This window comes from Lactuca serriola, chromosome 5 (genome assembly GCF_051521515.1).
Source record: "Lactuca serriola cultivar US96UC23 chromosome 5, Lser_US96UC23_V15, whole genome shotgun sequence".
In the NCBI taxonomy this organism is placed as follows: Eukaryota; Viridiplantae; Streptophyta; class Magnoliopsida; order Asterales; family Asteraceae; genus Lactuca; species Lactuca serriola.
Window position 1 is genome coordinate 289,666,631 of NC_136412.1, and position 20,955 is coordinate 289,687,585.

Genomic DNA, 20,955 nt, shown 5'->3' on the forward strand with positions numbered 1-20,955 from the left:
ACAATTAACATTCTATAAAAGTATATCTTGGTTACGTATATGTTTAAAAAAAATTTCAAAACAACAACATACTAATCTATGTTATAATTTACTTTAATTAATTTAGCATTTTTTATCATTTGATGTTCATAGGTTTATGGAGAACTCACGTTTGTCCATAAGAATTCGAAACATCCCACAAACTAGGCCCCAACATGTCCATGACCTATAATGTAAACAGAGAAAAAGAAATATTATATAGTTATTCAGTTAAATAAACTAAAAACTCATCAAGTATTAGCATATACCATAACATAGTAATCTATTTGTTTTCCTTTATAATGAACTTTAGGCACTCCATGACTCCCACCCATAGTACTGTTTCACCAAGAAAAAACAAATCCACTTCTTTAAATTCAAAAAAGAACAATTTTAATCTGTTTACTAATCACAAAAACATAATGTGCACATACTTTTAAACTTGCCAGTCGTATGGAGGACCATAACTGCAACCTTTGTTGTTTCTATGCTCAAACTTAAGAGCTACCTGTCACAAGTCACAACCAAAATTAAAGAAGATGAATTGCAGAAATCAGATTTTATATAAAATGTAAGCTTGATTGTTTGATGCAAGAACATTACCTATGTAGCACCAAGACCAGATATGCGATCAGTTCCACCAGATACACGACGACAAACAAATACCTGACCAAATCCACCTTTCCCTAATTTTCTTTCGACCTTATATTGAGGTGATCCACCTACTTGAACCTGAAAATCAATGCATTTTATAAGTAAAGAAGCATTACAAAAATCGAATAAGCAATAGACAAGATACCCTTTCATGAAATGGGGCGGTATTCCCTTCTTCTTCCTGGCCTGTAACCCTGTTAGCGCTTTAGCCACCGCTTACATCCGCCATTGCTACTTTGAATTTCTCTTCTCCGGTTTCCTCTGTTCGCTTTTTATCCTCCTCTGCTTCAGAAATGACAACCACCGACTATTTTGCTAAACCCTCTTTCTTCTTCTTAGTCGGCAGCCTCGGCTTCTTTTGTTGCTTCGGCTCAACACCAACCGCCGCCGCTTCCCTAGCTGCAGTCGCTCGAGTTTTAACGTGATTACCCACCAAATGCTCCGATCGCTTATTGGGCCTACCTTCTCTCTTCTTCTTCTCAATTACAGGATCACGTGCACGGCGTACTCAAAATTCGTTCAAATTGGGGACAGAACAAATGGAAATGGAATAAGCCCTAAGTTGGAAATGAGGATGATGACACGTGATTCACATCAGGTAATGACTTTAGGGTTGCAGTGGAAGAAGGAGAAAGAGAGTTGTTGGGATAGTATTGCTTTCTTCACCCGATTTCTTTCTGCATATACAACACACGTTACGAGTTACAGTTCGTATGGTTATCTACTCTTATTTGGATCCGACTCCGACCCATTTTTAGCTTTGGATCTGACCCGACTCATTTTAACTTTAATATCTTTAATTAAATTCACTGGTACACAATATAAACAAATACACAAATTATATTATAAAAAAAAATTATAATTCATAGGTTATCAAAATTAATGAAATATTATTTTATTAAATAATTAATTTTTAAATTCAATTCAAAATCAACACCCGTGGGTTCCACGGGTTTTAACCTAGTGTGTGTGTGTATATATATATATATATATATATATATATATATATATATATATATATATATATATATATATATATATGATGAGGTTCAATAGAGAACCATAATTAACCAAGGAACCAATCATGGGCGTCTGAAATCATAACGATCAACGGCCAAGGAAATAGATGTACACTTTTACATTGGACGCACACAAATCGGATTATACCAAAAAAACAACCTTTTACAAAAAAAACCCACAATTTTTTTTCGTTTAAATTTTTTTTAGGCCATGTTTTTTTTATCGAAAAAAAAAACAAATATACCGTTGTTCATGATTTTTCGTCATTTTTCCATAGAGATCCATGATGATATATAAAAAACGAGCTTATTTTTTTTCGAAAAAAACTCACTTCATTTTCTTTGATGAAAAAGTTAAGGTCTATTTTTTTATAGAAAAAAAATTAATACATATATCAAAATTCATATTTTTATACTTTTTAGACATAGATTCATATTCATGTTAAAAAAAATGATATTTTAGTTCAGATTCACATTGTAAACCTGTTCAGATTCATATTGTAAACTTGTTCAGATTCACATTGTGAACCTCCTCAGATTTACAGTGTGCATAATAACAAGTCAGATTCACAGTTTGAATCTGAACTGATCGGAGGTTTTTCACATTATGGATGTTAAAATTTGAAATATTTACAGTTTAGATTCACAGTGTAAATGTACACTGATTTTTTTTTTTTTTTTTTTTTTTTTTTTTTTTTTGTGAACCTTCTCAGAGTCATAGTGTGCATAATAGTAATTCAGATTCACAATGTGAATCTGAACTGTTCGAGATTTTTCATATTGTGAATGTTAAAAATTGAAATATTTACAGTTTAGATTCACAGTGTGAATGTACACTGTGCGAGTTTTTTTTTAATCGGTGTTGATGTTTATTAATAGAGTACAAAAAATTAATATTTTTGGTATAATTAGTTTTTTTATACAAATAAACTTAAATATTGAAAAAACTAAGAAAATTAAGTGAGTTTTTTTCGAAAAAAGAAGTTCGTTTTTTTATATATCATCATAGATCTCTATGGAAAGAGTACGAAAAAATCGTGAACAACGGTATATTCAGTTTATTTTTTCGATAAAAAACTTGGCCTAAAAAAATTTTAAATTAAAAAAGGAAGTGAGTTTTGTTATAATCCAGTACATGTGCGTCAATTATAAAAGTTTACAACCCTTCATTTTGCTGTTGATCGCTTTAAATTCCGACGCTTTGGATTGGTTCCTTGGTTCTTTGATTAGTAATGGTTCTTTATTGAACTTTTCCCTATATTATAATAGTATAAGGGTTGAATTTTAAACTTTTAAAAATTCTAGGGATTGGAATTAAAGTATTAGTGTGTGAGAGCTTACATGGACTCATCGAGTGCAGGTCTAGACTCACCGAGTCCAAGGCTAAAAACATCAACCCGTCGAGTTTGTACATGGACTCACCGAGTTGAGTAGTCAGACAACAAGTCCAACTTTGCAAAATCACATATAAGCAACAATATAATAGAAAACAAGCCTAGTCTCTAATACCACTGAAGGGTTTTTAGCATCCTAACAACCTTAAGGTGCACATACAACCCTAGATGCTTTGGAACTATGTTTTCTCTATTATACATGTAAAATTTATTTCCAAAGCATTGTCGTATCTAGTATGTAATCATAGGTACTTGTACAAATAAAAACTAGATAGAAATACATACATCTTCTTGTAGTTGATTGCTTGAAGCTTTAAGAGCCTAACACCAATAATGTGAATGTCTCAAGTGGAATAACAAATCACCACAACAACTTGGAAGACTTGAGAGAATATGATGCACTCTTAGAAATCGGCCATGCTTTCTTATCTCACACACTAGTGCCGATTTCTAGAGCCTTGGACTTCTTTATATAGTATGGAGGATTAGGTTTACATCCATGTAAACCCTAATACCCATGACCTTTCACATACTTAGGATCCATTAGTCAAAAGCTCCATGTACTATCCATGGACTTCCATGCAAGCTTAGCCCATCCTAAATAATTAATTAGCCCATACTATTAGAATCCATATTTAACTAGTCTCTTGTGATCATTAAATTAATTCTTGATCAATACTAATTAAATAATATGATTTCATATTAATATATTATAACTTATAATATATTAATAAACCATAAACGCACTCTTCTCAAAAAACTATCTATACAAATTGTTTCGGTGAAGTGCAACCCAAATGGACCATGCCGGGTTGGGTCAAGTACATACCAAATATATTTATGGACCTAGACACTTTATACAACAGTTTTTATCCTCAAAGTATTCCATTTTTGGCAATTAAGGACCCTCCGTATGTTGGGCGTACATATGAGTACGCTTAGCATACGCTTTTGCATGCAGCAGGTGGTTGAGGCACGGGACGTACAAGGCAATGACCAAAACCCTAATTTCTTGGCTTGGACACTATTTAAACACACTTATATCCTTAACACCAGACCCTAATCAGCCTTCATAGCCTCTTTTCATCCTAAAACGCTATTTTTGCAAGATAGTGTGAGTTTTGCGCCCTAAGGTGTTTTTGGTGGCCATTCAAGTGGGTTTGCAAGAGGAAGGAGGTGGTGCTCACACCTTGAATGTGGGAATAGCTTAAAGATCCTACTTCTAGAGTATCTTGAGGAGGTTTGGAAGTGTGAGATTTTAGACTGGTAGTCGAGCAACTATTGTGTTCAGCATACTGAGGTGAGTCTTCTCATTAAACTCATGTGTCGAAGGCACCAATGTTAGCCCATTACTTGATAGGTGGTTTCAATAACTGAATATGAAATGGTTGTTATTCGGCATGTTATGACTTATGTGAAGACCATGGGGGGAGCCCATGACACTTGGTAAAGACCATGGGGGGAACCCATGGCTCTTGGATGTAAGACTATGGTGGTAGCCCATGGCATTGGTGAAGACCATGGAGGGAGTTAATATTGCCATATTTATACACATTTTTAGGCAGTGTTGAATACAATTTTATACACATTTTGGTTATTTGCAAAGATAAATGATACTGATAAGAGTGAATTGCATTTTGTAGCCAAAAGAAGTCATCTTGAAGAATAAGGACCAAAAGCGACAAGGATCGGAACTTTGGAGGTTTAAAGCTTAAAAGATGAAGAATTCAGCAAAAAGACAATCTCACGACATAAGGAATCTGATCTCATGACGTGAGTACAAAGTTTCTAGAAGATAAGCATCCGGAGGCCAGAATCCGTGTTCGATACGGATTGGGACTGATCTCACGATGTGAAAATACTTTGCTCACGACATGAGGAGGGTAATTTCGAAAAGTATATATATCCTTGATGCTTATGACTTTAGGAGGTTGGCTAGAGAGCATAGAGAGTTCAAAAGTCGATTTTCAAAGAAAAAGAAGGCCGAAAATTAGCGATAACATCCAAGGAAGGAGGAGAAGTTAAAGATCATAACTTTGTTCTTAATTTGGTACAATTACTATGTTCTTATTAATGAAGATTGTGTTTTTGATTATTGTTGTGAGTAGCTAAATCTAGCTGCTTCTGTTTAGCTAGATGAAGCTGCTTCTGTTTAGCTAGATGAAGCTTGAACTCATTGTTTAGTTATTTTATTATGGATTTTTCTAGTCGGTATTAAACTTGTGTTTGATTGTTTATACCTAGCATGCTAAAATGTGATACTTAGATCGCTTTAATTCATATTCTGTGTAGTTAGTGAGCATTAACATGCATGAATTTGATTACCTAGTAAATTAGAGATCATTAGATTATCAGAGCTAATATCATTAAAGTATTAAATTTTAGTTGTGTTGGAGAACATATTTTGTGACCACAATTGTGTTTGTTAAATCAATATTACATAGCTAGCTTCACGCATAATTAATAATTGATTATGTGTGACCATACACAGTTCTACATGAATTAGTTGAGCATTAGTATATCCGTAATTGAATTGCTAATAGTATACTATTTGGTAACCAACTTGAATTATCCATAATTAATAGCTAATCATTGAGTAAAAGTGGATTCGAACTAAACATAAGTGTTCTTAGTAATTGACTGAATTTAAATAGTTGATTGTTTAAGTTTGTCTAAACTTGCAAAATCAGATAAAAACCCTTTTAAACTTTTGTTTAGAATTTTAGGTTAATTTAGTAGCAATTAGATTAAATAACTAAATCCGTTCCCTGAGATCAATACCCGACTATTTGTGTTATACAATTTGCAAAAAGGTACACTGGCTTAGTCGAATACCTAGTTAGATAGTTGGTAAAATTAGGTGTAGCTATTAGGACACATCAAGTTTTTGGCGCCGTTGCCAGGGAATGGCTAAGTAGTTTAGAAATTTATTTGCTTTAGGTTAATCGATCATTTTTGTAGGGTAAAACCTGAAAACAGTTAAATTTTTGCATTATTTTTTATTACAATACTGAACTCACGACGTGAGCCTGAAGCTCACAATTTGAACTCAGTCATTTACGTTTTCTTTCGTTTTTTTGTTATTGTTTAGATTTTCTACGACAACACGTCGTGGTGCCCTTTACCATGTCCTGGTGAGCAGTCAGTAAGCATTTTTAACTAGTTTTTTTGTTCAGTTTTATGTTTTTATTTTTGTTTTAATTGCAGTAGTTCATGACCCGTGGATCTGACACACCTTTGATACCACCGCTTGAATATCCAGAGTGAGCCCTTCACAAAAAGACGGATAAGAACGTAAGAGAAAACCTACCACCAAAGAAGTCGCCTTTCAAAGACCTTAAATCAATTTTCGGAAAGAAGAAAGGGAAAAACGCGGGTGAGTCAAGCAATCAAAAGAGGGACAAAAACAAGATTGAAAGCTTTGAGCAAAATCCTAATCTTCACGAATCCGAATACGAGACCGAACCCAAATTCGAATTAGAAAATAGTGAACCCGAAGACGAGCAACAACCGGGGGAGTCACTTTATGAGGCTTAAGAGTGATACAAGGGATTGATAAGGAATTTTGTTGGGGTGCAAAGTTATTCATTCATGACTTTGCAAATGTTTGACTTTTGTAAAACCCACTTGCATGTGGTGCATTAGCCTTTTGACTAATGAGAGATAGAGAGTGAGAGAGAGAGACATGTAAACACCTGTATATAAGGTGGGGTTGTCCACTTGTAGAGGTGTGCTTGAGAGATGTAAAAGTGAGTGTGTAAGTGTGTGTTAATTATGTAGTCTAGATCTAGATCCTTTTTGTAAACACCATATACATTCAATATATCTCTTAAACACCCAAATCACCATGTTCAATTGTGCAAACTTAAATTCCGCATGCTAAACCATGTTCTTTGTCACTACAATTGGTATCAGAGCTTGGTTTTCACGATCAACGTGACTTTTGAAGAACGATTCTCGGTTTGACAATTTTTGTCGCAATTTGATCAATTTTGGTGAGTCTCTCTCTATGATCTCTCGTAATATTTGATTCGTGCTTTGCGTTTTTCATTTTTGATCGATTTGCCTCATTGGATCTAATCCATTTCAAACTCATTGTTGAGCCAATTATTTTTTTTAGATCAATTCAAAAATCAAAATCAATTTCTCATTGTGATCAATTGTTATGATCAATTAAATCACGAATTGTTTATTGTTCATTTTCATTCCTTGAGCCCAAATCAAAACAAATTTGTGATCTATATTTTTTTTGATCTATTACTGTTCATCTTGTTTCAAGCCCAATTGATATTCATTTAAATCCGATTTTTCAATGAAGTAAGCCCACAAGTCTTTAAAATCCGTCTGAATCATCAATAGTTGTTCGTAAGATAATATGTACATTCGCATATCTTACTTGTACTATCGGCTTCTGTATCTTGTTTATCGATTGTTCTTGTGTTCTTAAATCTCGTTTTCTCATTTTGTTTTCAATCGATGTTGATGCGAATCTGTAAATGTGATTCGATTTCATGTGATTTGTAACATGATGAAATCGATTTCATACAAGTTCAAGTGAAGAAATTAAACAATTGAGTTTTTGATCTTGATAATCTGAGTCAAGAACACTTGAAATCGATGAAGAACATTGTTAGAACAGTTGTTTGAACACCTTTTGATCTAAAATTGAACTTCAAAACCATTGATTTAGTGTTTATGATTCGTTGACTTTGAAAAGTCAAACTATGAAACACTCAAATCTGACATTCTGGAGCTGATTCAATGGATTGGATATTGATTTTGCTCAATATAAGTTGGTTTGGGGATATAGATCTTGAAATCAAATCCAATTTGGAGATTAATTTCGAAATCAGTTGGATTTATGATTTTATTGATGAACGATGGATGGGAACGAACTGAGAACTGATATGCTCGATCAATTGTTGTTTGTGAAATCGGTTTGATTTTTGAAGATGCTTTGGTTGATTGTGTGAGTTCGCAACTTTGGAATTTAAAAACGATGTTGATTTTGGGGTCCCTGTAATGAAAAGAATGAATAACGATTGTTGTGTTGGAGTCGATCGATTGTTCTTGATGACGGAAGCTATGATGTCAATGATTCGCATTTGTATGATTATGAGTCTAGATTTGATTTTGGAATCGGTTGGTGAATCAGAAAACGATGCGAACAGTTGAAGCAATTCGCATTTGATTTTAATGAAGACTTGGAATATGATTTTGAAGATTTTTGTTCTTGGGTCGATGTGCGAAAATTTTTGGATTTTGGTTTGTTGATTTTCGCAAGTAGATGCGAAGTCTGATGAAATCGATAGATTTTGAATCTGGATTCGCATTTGTGTTCGGTTGTTGAATCTGGATTTTGGATGGATTTGGATGAAAAAATTGAATGATGTTGATGGTTTGGTTTCGCACGTTTGGAGTCCAAGATCTGTATCAAGTTCGCATCTGATCTCAAGAATGATATTCGCATTTGAAATCAGTGGAGTTCGCATCTAGATGTAAACTTTCTGCATGAGTAATTCAAAGAAGGGTTCGCATTTGGGTTTCTCAGTTAAATTCGCATTTGATTAATTGGATTAAAATGCGAATGGTTGAAAAAGATCATTGTGTTGTGTTCACATATTTTGTTATAGTGGGAGAAAGATGCGAACGGTGTGAGAATGGAACATGCGAAGTATTTCACAGTTAGTGAATTGGGGAAGAAGAAAACAAATAAGTTACGCTTTTGGTCCCTGATCTTTTCACGAAATGAAAAAATTGATCCAACTTCGCAAAATGGCAATAAAAGCTGAAAAAAAGAAATGCAGAATTTTCAGTTTTGGTCCCTGCAGTTTGTGCGAATTTACACATTCTACCCAGTTTCGCAAATGGGAATGTGTTTCGCATATTTGGCTATTTTTGGTGCAACGGGTCACTGCAGAATTTTGAAATTGACAATTTCTACCCATTTTTGAGAAATTTTGTCAAAGGCGATCCGTGAACGAAGCTAAAAATTCAATATTTTTTGGATTTTCCGGATTGAAGCAAAATGTTTATGCCACATGTTAAGGGGGAGTTTTGACATGAAAAATTCCGAATAGAGCATGTTCTTTTTCCTTGGAGTTTTATAATCAAAATTCGATTATAAAAGGGGGAGAAGTTTTATATGGAAATTCGAACTTGAATTTTTCATATTACGCGGATTTGAAGACCGAAGTGATCTTGAAGTTTTGAAGATTACGAGATGATGCAATTGGAAGTTCGGAAGTGATGTATTTAAAATGGGTTTGGAATTATTGAAGATTTTTGGGGTGTGTTTTTATGCGCAACTTTAGGATGATTATTTGGAGTTTGGAATACTCTTGATCATTCGTTGCTGCTCGGATTGTATGGTCTCACATCCTAGAGCCCAAATTGAAGAGTCGTGGAAGAATTAAAGATTGAAGTTCGTTTTGACATGTGTCACCTTTGAGGCTCGAACCGCGTAGTGCTTGATTTTGGAAGATTTGAAGTGGGTCATTCATTCCTAACTTTGAGGGGGAGAATGTTGGGGTGCAAAGTTATTCATTCATGACTTTGTAAATGTTTGACTTTTGTAAAACCCACTTGCATGTGGTGCATTAGCCTTTTGACTAATGAGAGATAGAGAGTGAGAGAGAGACATGTAAACACCTCTATATAAGGTGGGTTTGTCCACTTGTAGAGGTGTGCTTGAGAGATGTAAAAGTGAGTGTGTAAGTGTGTGTTAATTATGTAGTCTAGATCTAGATCCTTTTTGTAAACACCATATACATTCAATATATCTCTTAAACACCCAAATCACCATGTTCAATTGTGCAAACTTCAATTCCACATGCTAAACCATGTTCTTTGTCACTACAAATTTCCCACGGAATGAGTTGAACGAGCAACAAGAATTATCGATCTTTTATGATGGGGTTAATGTCATGACGAGGCAACTCCTTAACTCTAAAGGACCAATAACAAAGAAAAATCTAGTCGAAATCAAGGAATTGATTGAAGAGTTTTCCAAGCATTCACATGAATACAACAATCCTAGACATGATGGAGGATGGGGAATTGGGGGAGGCACATCTGAAGACATGGCTGTTGTTCTAGCCATGTTGAACACTATAGACCGAAGGATGACAAAGATGGACCAATAAATTCATGCTATAAGAGTTGGTTGTGAAAGATGCAATGGTCCACACTTAACCAAAGAATGTCACTTGCATGATAATGGGAATAAGAAGGTGCAAGTTTGCTACTCGAGTGGAGATAAATATGATGAAGATTGGAGGAAGTCAAAGAAAGATTGGTTGATGTATGAAGAATATAAGAAGAAAAAAGAAGAAAAATATAGGTAGACTGGCCGAGGCTTCTACCAAAAAGAGCAACAACCACCTGAAAAGAAAGTTGATCTTGAGTCCATGCTACACAGATTTATGGAGGATTCCGAGTAAAGACATGATGAGACCAATGTGGTGATAATGGAACATCAAAATCTCATGCGGGACCAGCAAGCGTTGCTAAGAAATCATCAAGCATCAATCCAAAATATCAAATCCCAACTTGGACAATTAACCTCTTTGGTAAATGAAAAATTATCTCCGAAAATTACCGAGAAAAAGCCTCAAACACATCTTATGGTGATCAAAATTGAAGTGGATACCATTTCTGAGTTCCTAGAAACCCTTGAAGTCGAGCCACATCAAGCCGAACCAAAGCCGAAGAAATCAAAGATCGAAGAAAAGAATATTACCGAAACTTAGAATTCACGACGTGAGCATCCAAATCTCATAACGTGGGGTGGGCCTGAATAGAATTTTTTTGATGATGTTCAAGCTTATCGTCCTCCGTCTCGAGCTAATATTCACCCACTGGAGCAGGAACACTTGAATTTTATGAAGCATGTGAAAGGTATTTCAATAAATACTCCTTTCATTGAATCATTGTCCAAGGTTCCTGAATATGCTAATTTCTTACAAGACCTATTAGATACTTACCAACAATTAGAAAAGAATTCCAACGTGATCCTTAGTGAGCAAAGTTCTAAAGTAATATGGGAGAGTTACCAAAGAAGATGGGAGATTCTGGACGCCTCACTCTTCCGTCTAAATTTGGAAACAACATGAAGACTTATGTTTTAGCTGATTCTGGGGCAAGCATAATTCTAATGCCTTTTTCATTCTATCAAAAGTTGAATCTTCCAGATTTGAAGGCTACAAGAATGACGATTCACATGGAAAATCATTCAGTAACTCATTCTTGAGGTATTGTGGAGGATATATTGGTGAAAATTAGGAAATTTGTTTTTCTAATTGATTTTGTTGTTTTAAACATGAAGGAAGACACCAATGTCCCAATAATTCTTGGTCGCCCTTTACTAAATACTGCTAGAGCTTTGGTTGACATTTGCAGGTCCAAACTTACTTTGAGAGTTGGAGATGATGAAGTTACCTTTGGAGTGGAAGACGAATTTCAGAATGGCGATGCTTAAGGTGAAGTTTTTAACATAGATGAAGAGAATGAACTTGAGGAATTAAAAAAGCTAATGGAAGAAGAAATTCAGCCAGTTCAACTTATCTAGCATACAAAGCCACGAGCATCTATTCCAATGGTTTTAGAGGTGATTGCTTATAAAGCTCCAACTTCTTGGGTGAGTGAGGAGAGTCAAGAAGAATTGGTATCCAGTGATGAGGAAGAAGTTAGTTCAAGTTTAAGGAGTTCAACTGTGGATATGAATGATGTATCTATGGAGCTCAAGAATAAAGAAAAAGTGGGATATAAGCTTGTGGAGTATAAAGGAGTTAAGAGGAAGCTTGAAGAGAATGATACGAAGGGTAAGAAAGAAAATTCTGAAAAAGACTATCTTAGACGAGTTCAAGATTCAGTTTCATTTGACGATGCTACTGTTGATCCTTTTTATCCATCGGCTTTGTTTTTTCGCCTCAATGGCAAATTTAGGGAGTGTAGCCTTGCAGAATTTTCATGGCATATGGGAATATATGAGGAAAATAAGATGCGCTCCCCAGCCTTTGAACTTTTCTTGACGAAAGTTGTTCGAGAATATTTGTCGGGTGTCAATGGGTACAATTTTTGGTCAACAATTGCTAACGGGGTGTTTCATTCGGGTGTCTCACAAGAGAGTCATATTCGGTCCCCAATTCATCGACTTCTTCACCGGTTCATTGCTTTCTCTATCAACCACAAGAGACATGGAGATAAGGTTACAAGTTTGAATTTATTTTTCTTGTGGAGCATTGTTACACCGACAATATTTTGTAATATCCCTCATCATTTAGCTAGCTACTTGGGTAGTAAGGCAACCATTTCCCGAGCTGGTAGCCCTATCAATGGGGGGCACTTTATTACTCTCTTAGCAAGATCATATGGTCTTACTACACCACGATTGACTAGGACATTAACATGGAAGCCAAGGGATGACCTTTCTATGGGGTATTTGGAGTTGATGCATGTTGTGGTCAATGTGGGTTCACATTGGAGTATACCTATTGATAATAATGTGGAGCCACATGCTCAACCCAAACAGCAGCCGCGGCCGCGAGGAAGGAGGAATATGAGAGGGAGTGGTGAGAGAGGGTAATCGGTGCATCATGATGCGCCCATGGGAGGTGCTACTTTTGGAGGGGATGCTATGATTAGTTATTTTGACCAATTGTCTTTAAGCATGAATTGGACTGGAGTCACGATGGAAAACATGATCCGACACTACAATGTTGAGCAACCACCTCACTTAGGAGATCATTATCCAATTTATCCTATGTGGAGCGACTATCGAGCCGGGGTGAAGATGGAGCTAGAGGGAGTGGAGCGCATGATGACGAGGAAGATGATTAATCCTTTTATTTTATTTTAGTCCTTTTTTTAGTGTGTTCATTTTTGTTTTTGTTATTTGGTTGAACTATGTAATAACACTTGGTGATCGTTAAGTTTTCTTCCTTCCACATTTTGATTGTTTGTTGACAGATAATTGTGAGAGTAAACGCAAGAAGATAGAGGATTAGAGATATGAGAGCGTATACAAGTTTAGCCGCGCTGTTTAGTGTCGAGATACGAGACCCACAATCTTAGATAAGTGTGGGGTTAATCGAGAGAGAAACAAGTCTAGAGATGTTTCACGTCATATAGAGTTTGAGAAAGGTCTTAATCCATTAAGACAATGGTTGTGCTGCACTTGATGAAAAAAGTTTTTATAAAATCACATTCTGTGAGACCCAGTCCTCACACCGTCAGGCTACATATCTCACGTTGTGAGCCCGATATGAGCACTTTTCAGAATCGATTTCATACGACCTCACATCGTGGGTTTTATTCTTTACGTTGTGGTTTCGATTTATCTATAATAATCTGAGTTCTTTATTCCGTATTTATTTCATGGGTCACTATTATCATTACCAAATATATCTTGAAGCTGGCTGTTATTCACTTTTTCTCAGCTATAGAATGTGGCTTATGCTTTCCCATAGTGATACTTTGAAGCTTTTCTACACTAAATTTATTGAATATTCAACTCTCGTGTTCACATTTTCACGACGCATTTACATATCTTATTTGTTGAATGAAGTTTTCCATATTTAAGATGTTCGAAGTTTATCCTCATGTGAAGAGTTCGATCTCGCCACTACTAACCTAGGGGAGTTTCTTCATTTTTCTCCGTTTTATTGATTTATATTATTTTATGCATACAATAAGGGAATTGTATGTAATAAGTGTGGGGAAGGGGGTCGAACAGTGGAGCCTATCAGGCAGTAGGCTCAGCAGGGCTAGGGCCGTTGTGCCAAGCGCGACAAGCCGCATAGTGGAGCCTATTGGGCAGCAGGGTTAGCATGTTATGCTTGTGGCCAGCCGGGCCACATGAGCAGGGATTGCCCCAAGAAGGGCTTGATTTGTTTTCACTGCAACCAGACCGGTCATAAAAACAATGCTTGTTCGAGGTTGTCTGGAGGAGCAGCGGCAGTGCCTACGCCTGCCACAATGAGGATTAATGATGGTCGCCCGGTCAAGACGGAGGCTCCTACGGTGAAGAGTCGCACATTTTAGCTGACCACAGAGGAGGCCCGAGCAACACCGGATTTCGTGACTGGTATGTGATCTATTTCTGCCTTATTTGTTTTATTGGTATCCTCATGTTGTTATGATCTTGTATAGGGACCTTTTTGGTCAATGGATTGTCAGTTCATTGTTCTTTTTGATATGCGGGCTACCTGATCATTTGTATCTGTTGCACTCAATAAGAAGTTTCGAGATACTCCAGGGTCTTTGGATTCCCCACTCGAGGTGGAGATTGCAGATGACTGTACCGTGAGAGGTTTCCTATCATGGGTATTTCAAAGGAGTATTCTGAATATGTCCGGTGAGAGGTTTCCTATCAATTTGGTACCAATTCATTTGAAAGGATTGAAAGCAATCATCGGGATGGACTAGTTGGGGCCCAATACGGTCGTAATAGATTGCGAGCGACAGCTGGTGAGAGTTCGAACCCCAAGTGGGGGAGAACTAGTTATTCGTGGAGAGAGAGAGAGAGAGAGAGAGAGAGATCCTTGCATTAGCCAACTCTTTCTTCAGCTGCGAGGGCTAGGAGACTTCTTCAGTAGGGTTGTTTTACGTTTCTGGCTTATGTCTCAGGTTCAAGGGTAGAGATCATGACAGAGTTGAGCAGGGTACCTATTTTAAGAGATTGTCTTGATGTTTTTCCAGAGGAGTTGCCTAGGGTGCCTCCCGAGAGGCAAGTAGAGTTCTGGATTGATTTGATGCATGCTGTGGCTCTGATAGCCAATGCACCGTATCGCCTAGCTCTGTCTGAGATGTAGGAGTTGTCTATGCAGCTACAAGAGCTGCTAGACAGGGGATTTACTCATCCGAGTAGTTCCCATGGGGAGCACCGATTTTGTTCATGAAAAAGAAGGATGGGTCACAGTGGATGGGTATTGACTATCAGGAGCTGAATAAGCCGACGGTGAAGAACCGTTACCCGCTTCCAAGGATCGATGACTTATTTGATCAAGTTCAGCATGCATCATGGTTTTCCAAGATTGATCTTCGGTCAGGGTATCATCAGGTGAGGATCAAGGATGAGGATATACCGAAGACGGCCTTCAGAACTCGTTACGATCATTATGAGTTTGTGGTGATGCCATTTGGGCTCACCAATGCCCCAACAATGTTCATGGATCTCATGAACCGGGTTTGGAGGCCGATGTTGGATCGGTCTATGATTGTTTTCATTGATGATATCTTGGTCTACTTTAAGACCAAGGAGCAGCACGAGCAGCATTTGAGGAAGGTGTTGGAGACCTTGAGGAGGGAGAAGGTTTATGCCAAATTTTCCAAATGTGATTTTTGGTTGTGTGAGGTGCATTTCCTAGGTCATATCATCAACTAAGAGGGTATCTTGCTGGATCTGACTAAGATTGAGGCGATGATGCGTTGGGATGTTTCGAAGAACACATCCGAGATTTGGAGTTTCTTGGGTCTGGCGGGGTACTATCGGAGATTTATCCAAGACTTCTCCGAGATTGCAGTACCTTTGACCCTCTTGACCAAGAAGAGTGTGACCTTTTGGTGGGGTCCAGATCAACAATTGGCATTTAAGACCTTGAGACAGAAATTATGTGAGTCCCTGATTCTAGCGCTACCCGAGGGATTGGATGATTTTGTGGTGTATTGTGACGCTTCCATATTAGGTTTGGGAGTTTTTCTGATGTAGAGGGGACATGTGATTGCTTACACCTCGAGGCAGTTGAAGCCTCATGAAGCGAATCACCCCACTCATGACTTGGATTTGGGGGCGGTGGTATTTTCCCTCGAGATTTAGAGGCATTACCTATATGGGGTCTGATGCACCATTTTCACCGATCACAAGAGTTTGAAATATCTGTGGGATCAGCCAAATCTGAATATGCGGCAGAGGAGATGGTTAGACGTGGTGAAAGATTATGACTATAAGACTTTGTATCATCCCATGAAAGGCAATATGGTAGTCGATGTTTTGAGCCATAAGGCAGAAAGTGCTCCAATCCGAGATGTCTGTTTGAGGATGAAGGTTACCTCAACATTGATGTATATGATCAAGGGGGCATAGGTGGAGGGATTAAAAAAGGAGAATTGGAAGACTGAATGGATTAGAGGAAGATTCCATTGTTTGTTCGAGACAACCGGGTATTAATGACTCAGTGTGGTAGGGTTTGGGTTCCGACATTTGGGGGAGTGAGGAAAAAGATTTTGGAGGAGGTACATAAGTTTAAGTTTTCTATCCATTCGTGGGTCACGAAGATGTACTGAGACTTGAGATTAACCTACTGGTATCTCTACATGAAGCAAGAAGTTGCTTGGTTTGTTGAGCGGTGTTTGACTTGCATGAAGGTCAAAGCCGAGCATCAAAGGCCTCATGGCAAGGTTCATCCGTTACCCATCCCCATGTGGAAAATGGGAGGAGATCACCATGGACTTCATCACGAATTTAACCAAGATGATGCAGGGTGTTGATTCCCTTTGGGTTATTGTGGACAGGTTGACCAAGAGTTCTCATTTTATTCTGATTTCTGAGAGTATATCCTTCGAGAAATTAGCAGGTATCTACGTATGGGAGGTGGTAGTCAGGAACGGAGTACCGGTTTCTGTGGTCCTGGACGCCGATGTTTGATTCACCTCCAAGTTATGGAGGAAGTTTCATGAGGATTTAGGTACTTAGCTACTTTTCAGCACAACTTACCACCCCCAGACTTATGGGCAGAGCGAGCTGGCGATCCAGACGCTTAAGCATATGCTTCGGGTATGTGTTTTAGACTTCGAAGGGAGTTGAGATACTTACCTCCCACTAGCAAAGTTCTCTTACAACAACAATTATCATGCTAGTATTGACCTACCCCCATTCGAAATGTTGTATGGGCGAAGGTGTAGGACTTCGGTTTGTTGGGGGAGGTTGGTCATTGAGTCATGGGAAGCACCGAAGTGGTTCTTAAGACCACTAAGTTGATTCAACAGGTGTGCGATAGACTACGAGTTGTGTAGAGACATCAGAAAAGCTATGCTAACCAACTTTTTTCAAATATTGAGTTTCAGGTAGGGGATTTTGTTTTGTTGAAGGTGTCACCTTGGAAAGGTTTTTGGGTTTTAGTTCAAAAGTAGTTTCTTAAACTTGAAAAATATGGCAACGGAAGACTTTTATTTTTGAAATAACATAAACATTTTATACCCACAAAGGATCTTCTTACAAGTTATAGAAAGATTAAAACACCAACCATAGAAGGATGAAGAAATAACAACCTTTGTAGTTCTTTGGGTCCTCTTGGGATACTTGGAAGTTGATGAAGAATGTGGAACCTTTGAGACACCAACAATGACTCAATTTGATGTAGATGCTAGTCCAAAACACTTAAACCCTCAAGCTTTAAATTCATAACCAATATGAATTTAAAGAAGGCTTAAAGATGCAAGTGTTCTTCAAGTTTTCTAACCAAAACTAGAGAGAAAGGCAGATGGAGGAGCGGATTTGGCGACTTACAAGAAGTGAAGGATGAGCTACTAGCCAAGTGAAATCCCTCTTATTTATATGCATAAAGTGAAGGTATTAACCATTAGTCCTTAGCACTTTAAGCAACCTTGTCCCTATAGTCATGAGTGTGTCTCCCATGCCTTTAAATCATGGTTTCTTTCCCTTTAAATAATAAAAAACCCGTCACTATTATGCTTTCAAGAATGCTCTCATTTTTTGATGATTAAAAGGAAGTCAAACTTGGTAAATTTTATAAACTCTTTTATAACATATAAACCTTAACTTTCTGGTAAAAGACAAAAAGTCCTTATGGTCCAAAATGTTGTACATGACTTAATAAATCATACCATATGATATATTATGTTACTTGCGAATGAAAATTAATTATTTCCTAGAAATAAATAATTCCCAATTTAATTATAAGTGTTTTATTGAATATTTGTTAAAATCAATTTCTAATAAATAATCAATTGTATCAAGTTATTGTCAGTGTGACCCATTAGTATCATATGTTATTTAGGAATATCACTTTAATATGACTCTTGAGCATACTGGATCTTTCAATTTCCCACTTGCGCAAGACTCATATTAGACTGTTATAGATAGTGGTGAATGTCTAGCAACATTTCACTGCCCCCCAAGACCATATGACTTTTTTCTTATATTCTATCAACGCCCAATTCCCAAAAGCCCAAAGCTATAATTGGTGTATAAGGTAGGTTTATCAGTTATCCCTTTGCTATAGATATCATGTTGAACATGAGATTTGGATCGCGATCAATCTCATTAGTTGTTCAATTTTTGGTAAGGTGCCTTAGATGTCTAACTCTCAACACATAAGAGGAACAAATCTCATCTTGACTACATAAGCCTCTTGCATAGTTCACACCATACCTGAAAATGGCTTTATAACTACCCATGTAAGGAACAACATTTGACCATACCAAGCATAGTACTCCCTACACTTAAGTCCCACTATGTATCTCGGGTGTTTAGGATACAAATATAATACCTTTTAATCTAGTATCATTCATGATGGCGATCCATGAGATGATCTTGTTGCGGTTCACTTCAATACTAGTTCTCTTACAAGTACCTATGAAACTTGGTTACAACCACTTGCATACTTTCATCTAGTGAGAGTCAACCAATCCAATTCATATTAGTCTTAATTTATAATTGCTCCCACAATTATAACTGACTATGAACCTTTAGAATAATAACATTATTCATTGATTAAACATGTTAATATAGAACACAACAAGTATTAACGTGATAACTATATCCCAATGTATCATAACATTATCTAATAGTTGTTGTTATAATGTTCCAATATCCAAATACTAAATCCAAATCAAAAACCCATTTCTAGAATAATAAAGTCCTATAGATGAAGTGTGACCATTCATACTTAGCTCAAAAGAATGACTTTATCAATGGATCTGAGAAAATTTAATTTTGTGCGAATTCAGGGAATACTATGATCTCCATACGTAACTTTACTATAAGTATAGTTATATATCTTGGACTTGGAGAATATGATTGGTGTTCTTTCGTGACATAGAGTCTCTTAGCTTGATTAAGTATACTCTCGAAGTCACAAAGATTTCTATGTGATCCTTGAATGACAGAAATCAACATAGTTTTTCAATGATCCCATTCATCCAATCATATTTGAATTCAACTTCTAAAGTAGTGAATTTTTATTTTGTAGTAGATTGTGTCATTATGTTTTGCTTGGAACTCATTCCAACAAAACTTACCCTTCAATCCAAAATGAAGTCAAAAATCAAATTATAATTCATAATTATTTATATTTGTTTAGAAATTAACATCTTGCGTAGCTCTTTCCATAAAGATCCGTTCTAAACTGATTGTCTCATATACATTCTCTTAGTTCTTCTAAAGTACTCTTATAATGTTTTCTTAGTCATCCAGTGACTTAACCATGTACTCAATTAGTATCCTATGACATGCTTACCACATGATCAAATACCATGTCCTATGCATAATATGGTATAAATGATGAATTCATTTTCCAAGAAAATATAATATAAATCATTTCATCTAGTTCAAGCCTATGAGCTATGTACTTTTGAGGCTAGCTCAAAATGGTGCCATATGACAATGCCAATAATTCTCCAAACTAATCTTGTGTCCTGATCCCTTTCAAGATATTGTCAATACATGTATAAGGACATGAACCTTTCAACATTCATTTTATCTATCCTTTATAGATTTTACATTCCAAGAATGTATCTTCTCCTTCCTAAGTTTTTCATTTTAGAAATACTGATGAGATTAAAACGTTTAGATCGATAAGATTCTTAAACAAATAAATCAAGAACACAATGTAAATACGAACACCATATGAATCAATACTTATGTCGAATGATTAACAAGTCACGACCACAGAAGAAATCTATGAAGAATTCCTACTCTAGAGGTGTGCTAGGGTTACAATACGATCAAAGAGAAAAATTATTAAAAGCGTACATACTAAGATGCAAGCATGCACTATATAAACTAAAGCCTAATAAATGTAATGCGGCTGGACATGCACATAACCGGGAATACAATAGACCTATACAAGATCCCAATGACGCAATACTTCATAACTCAACAATCTCCCCCTTTGCATCAATTAAGGCGAGAGATTAATGATGCACAACCTAAATAGTCTTCTTAACTGTTTTGAACAATTTCGGTATCATAGCTAGAATATTACGACAAAAGTTGATATACCACAGAATCATGTCATTGAAGATCTTCTTTGCAGCATCGTCATTGGATTTACATCTGTTGACTATATCCAGAATGTGTTCAAGAGTAACAGTAGAAAACAAATGCTTGTCAAACAAAGCAAACAGACACTTTAATGGAGGAGCCGAACCTCCATCATCTTTTGTAAACATCACCATCAAATTTTTGGTGTTAATCTTGCCCATACTCATCTTGTTTACATCACTAACCTTGCTAATAGGTCTAACAATGGGCTTCTTCCTCAGAGCAGCAGCAATCGCCTGATCAAGCTTCGCTACTTGATGTATATACGAAACCAACATTCTCTTTATGTGATCAAGAATGGGTTCGTACTTATGCTCATTTGAAAAGAAAATGTTAGTCAACAGAATCCAGTCATGAGGGTTAAAATTCGGCAAATCAGCAAGAGAAAATTCATGAACCGAATCATCCAAACCATGAGTAACACATAATTTCACATTGATGAACTTCCCCGCAACAACTAGCTTCAAGACCTTGACTGTGGTAATCTTCTTTGCATTCCAGGTCAAATAGTGAGGTTGCGAGAAGGCAAGATAGTAATCGATTAGTTCTCTATCAACCTTTGGGTGTGATGAGGGAGCTGAAGCAA

The 20,955-nt window shown here is 36.6% G+C and overlaps 1 protein-coding gene across 1 annotated transcript; it reads left to right on the forward strand.

The window, feature by feature from the left end:
• Nucleotides 1-11,126: 11,126 nt before the first annotated feature.
• Nucleotides 11,127-11,564, forward strand: LOC145050612 (uncharacterized). Its single transcript, XM_078998836.1, has 2 exons — nucleotides 11,127-11,321; nucleotides 11,412-11,564. The coding sequence occupies exons 1-2, from the start codon at nucleotides 11,127-11,129 to the stop codon at nucleotides 11,562-11,564; spliced, it is 348 nt and encodes a 115-aa protein (XP_078854962.1).
• The last annotated feature ends 9,391 nt before the right edge of the window (nucleotides 11,565-20,955 follow it).

Coding starts and splice junctions, on each gene's coding strand:
- LOC145050612 (XM_078998836.1), top strand. CDS start 11,127: ATGGGAGAGTTACCAAAGAAGATGGGAGATTCTGGACGCCTCACTCTT. Junction 11,322..11,411: donor TTCACATGGAAAATCATTCA/GTAACTCATTCT, acceptor TTAAACATGAAG/GAAGACACCAATGTCCCAAT.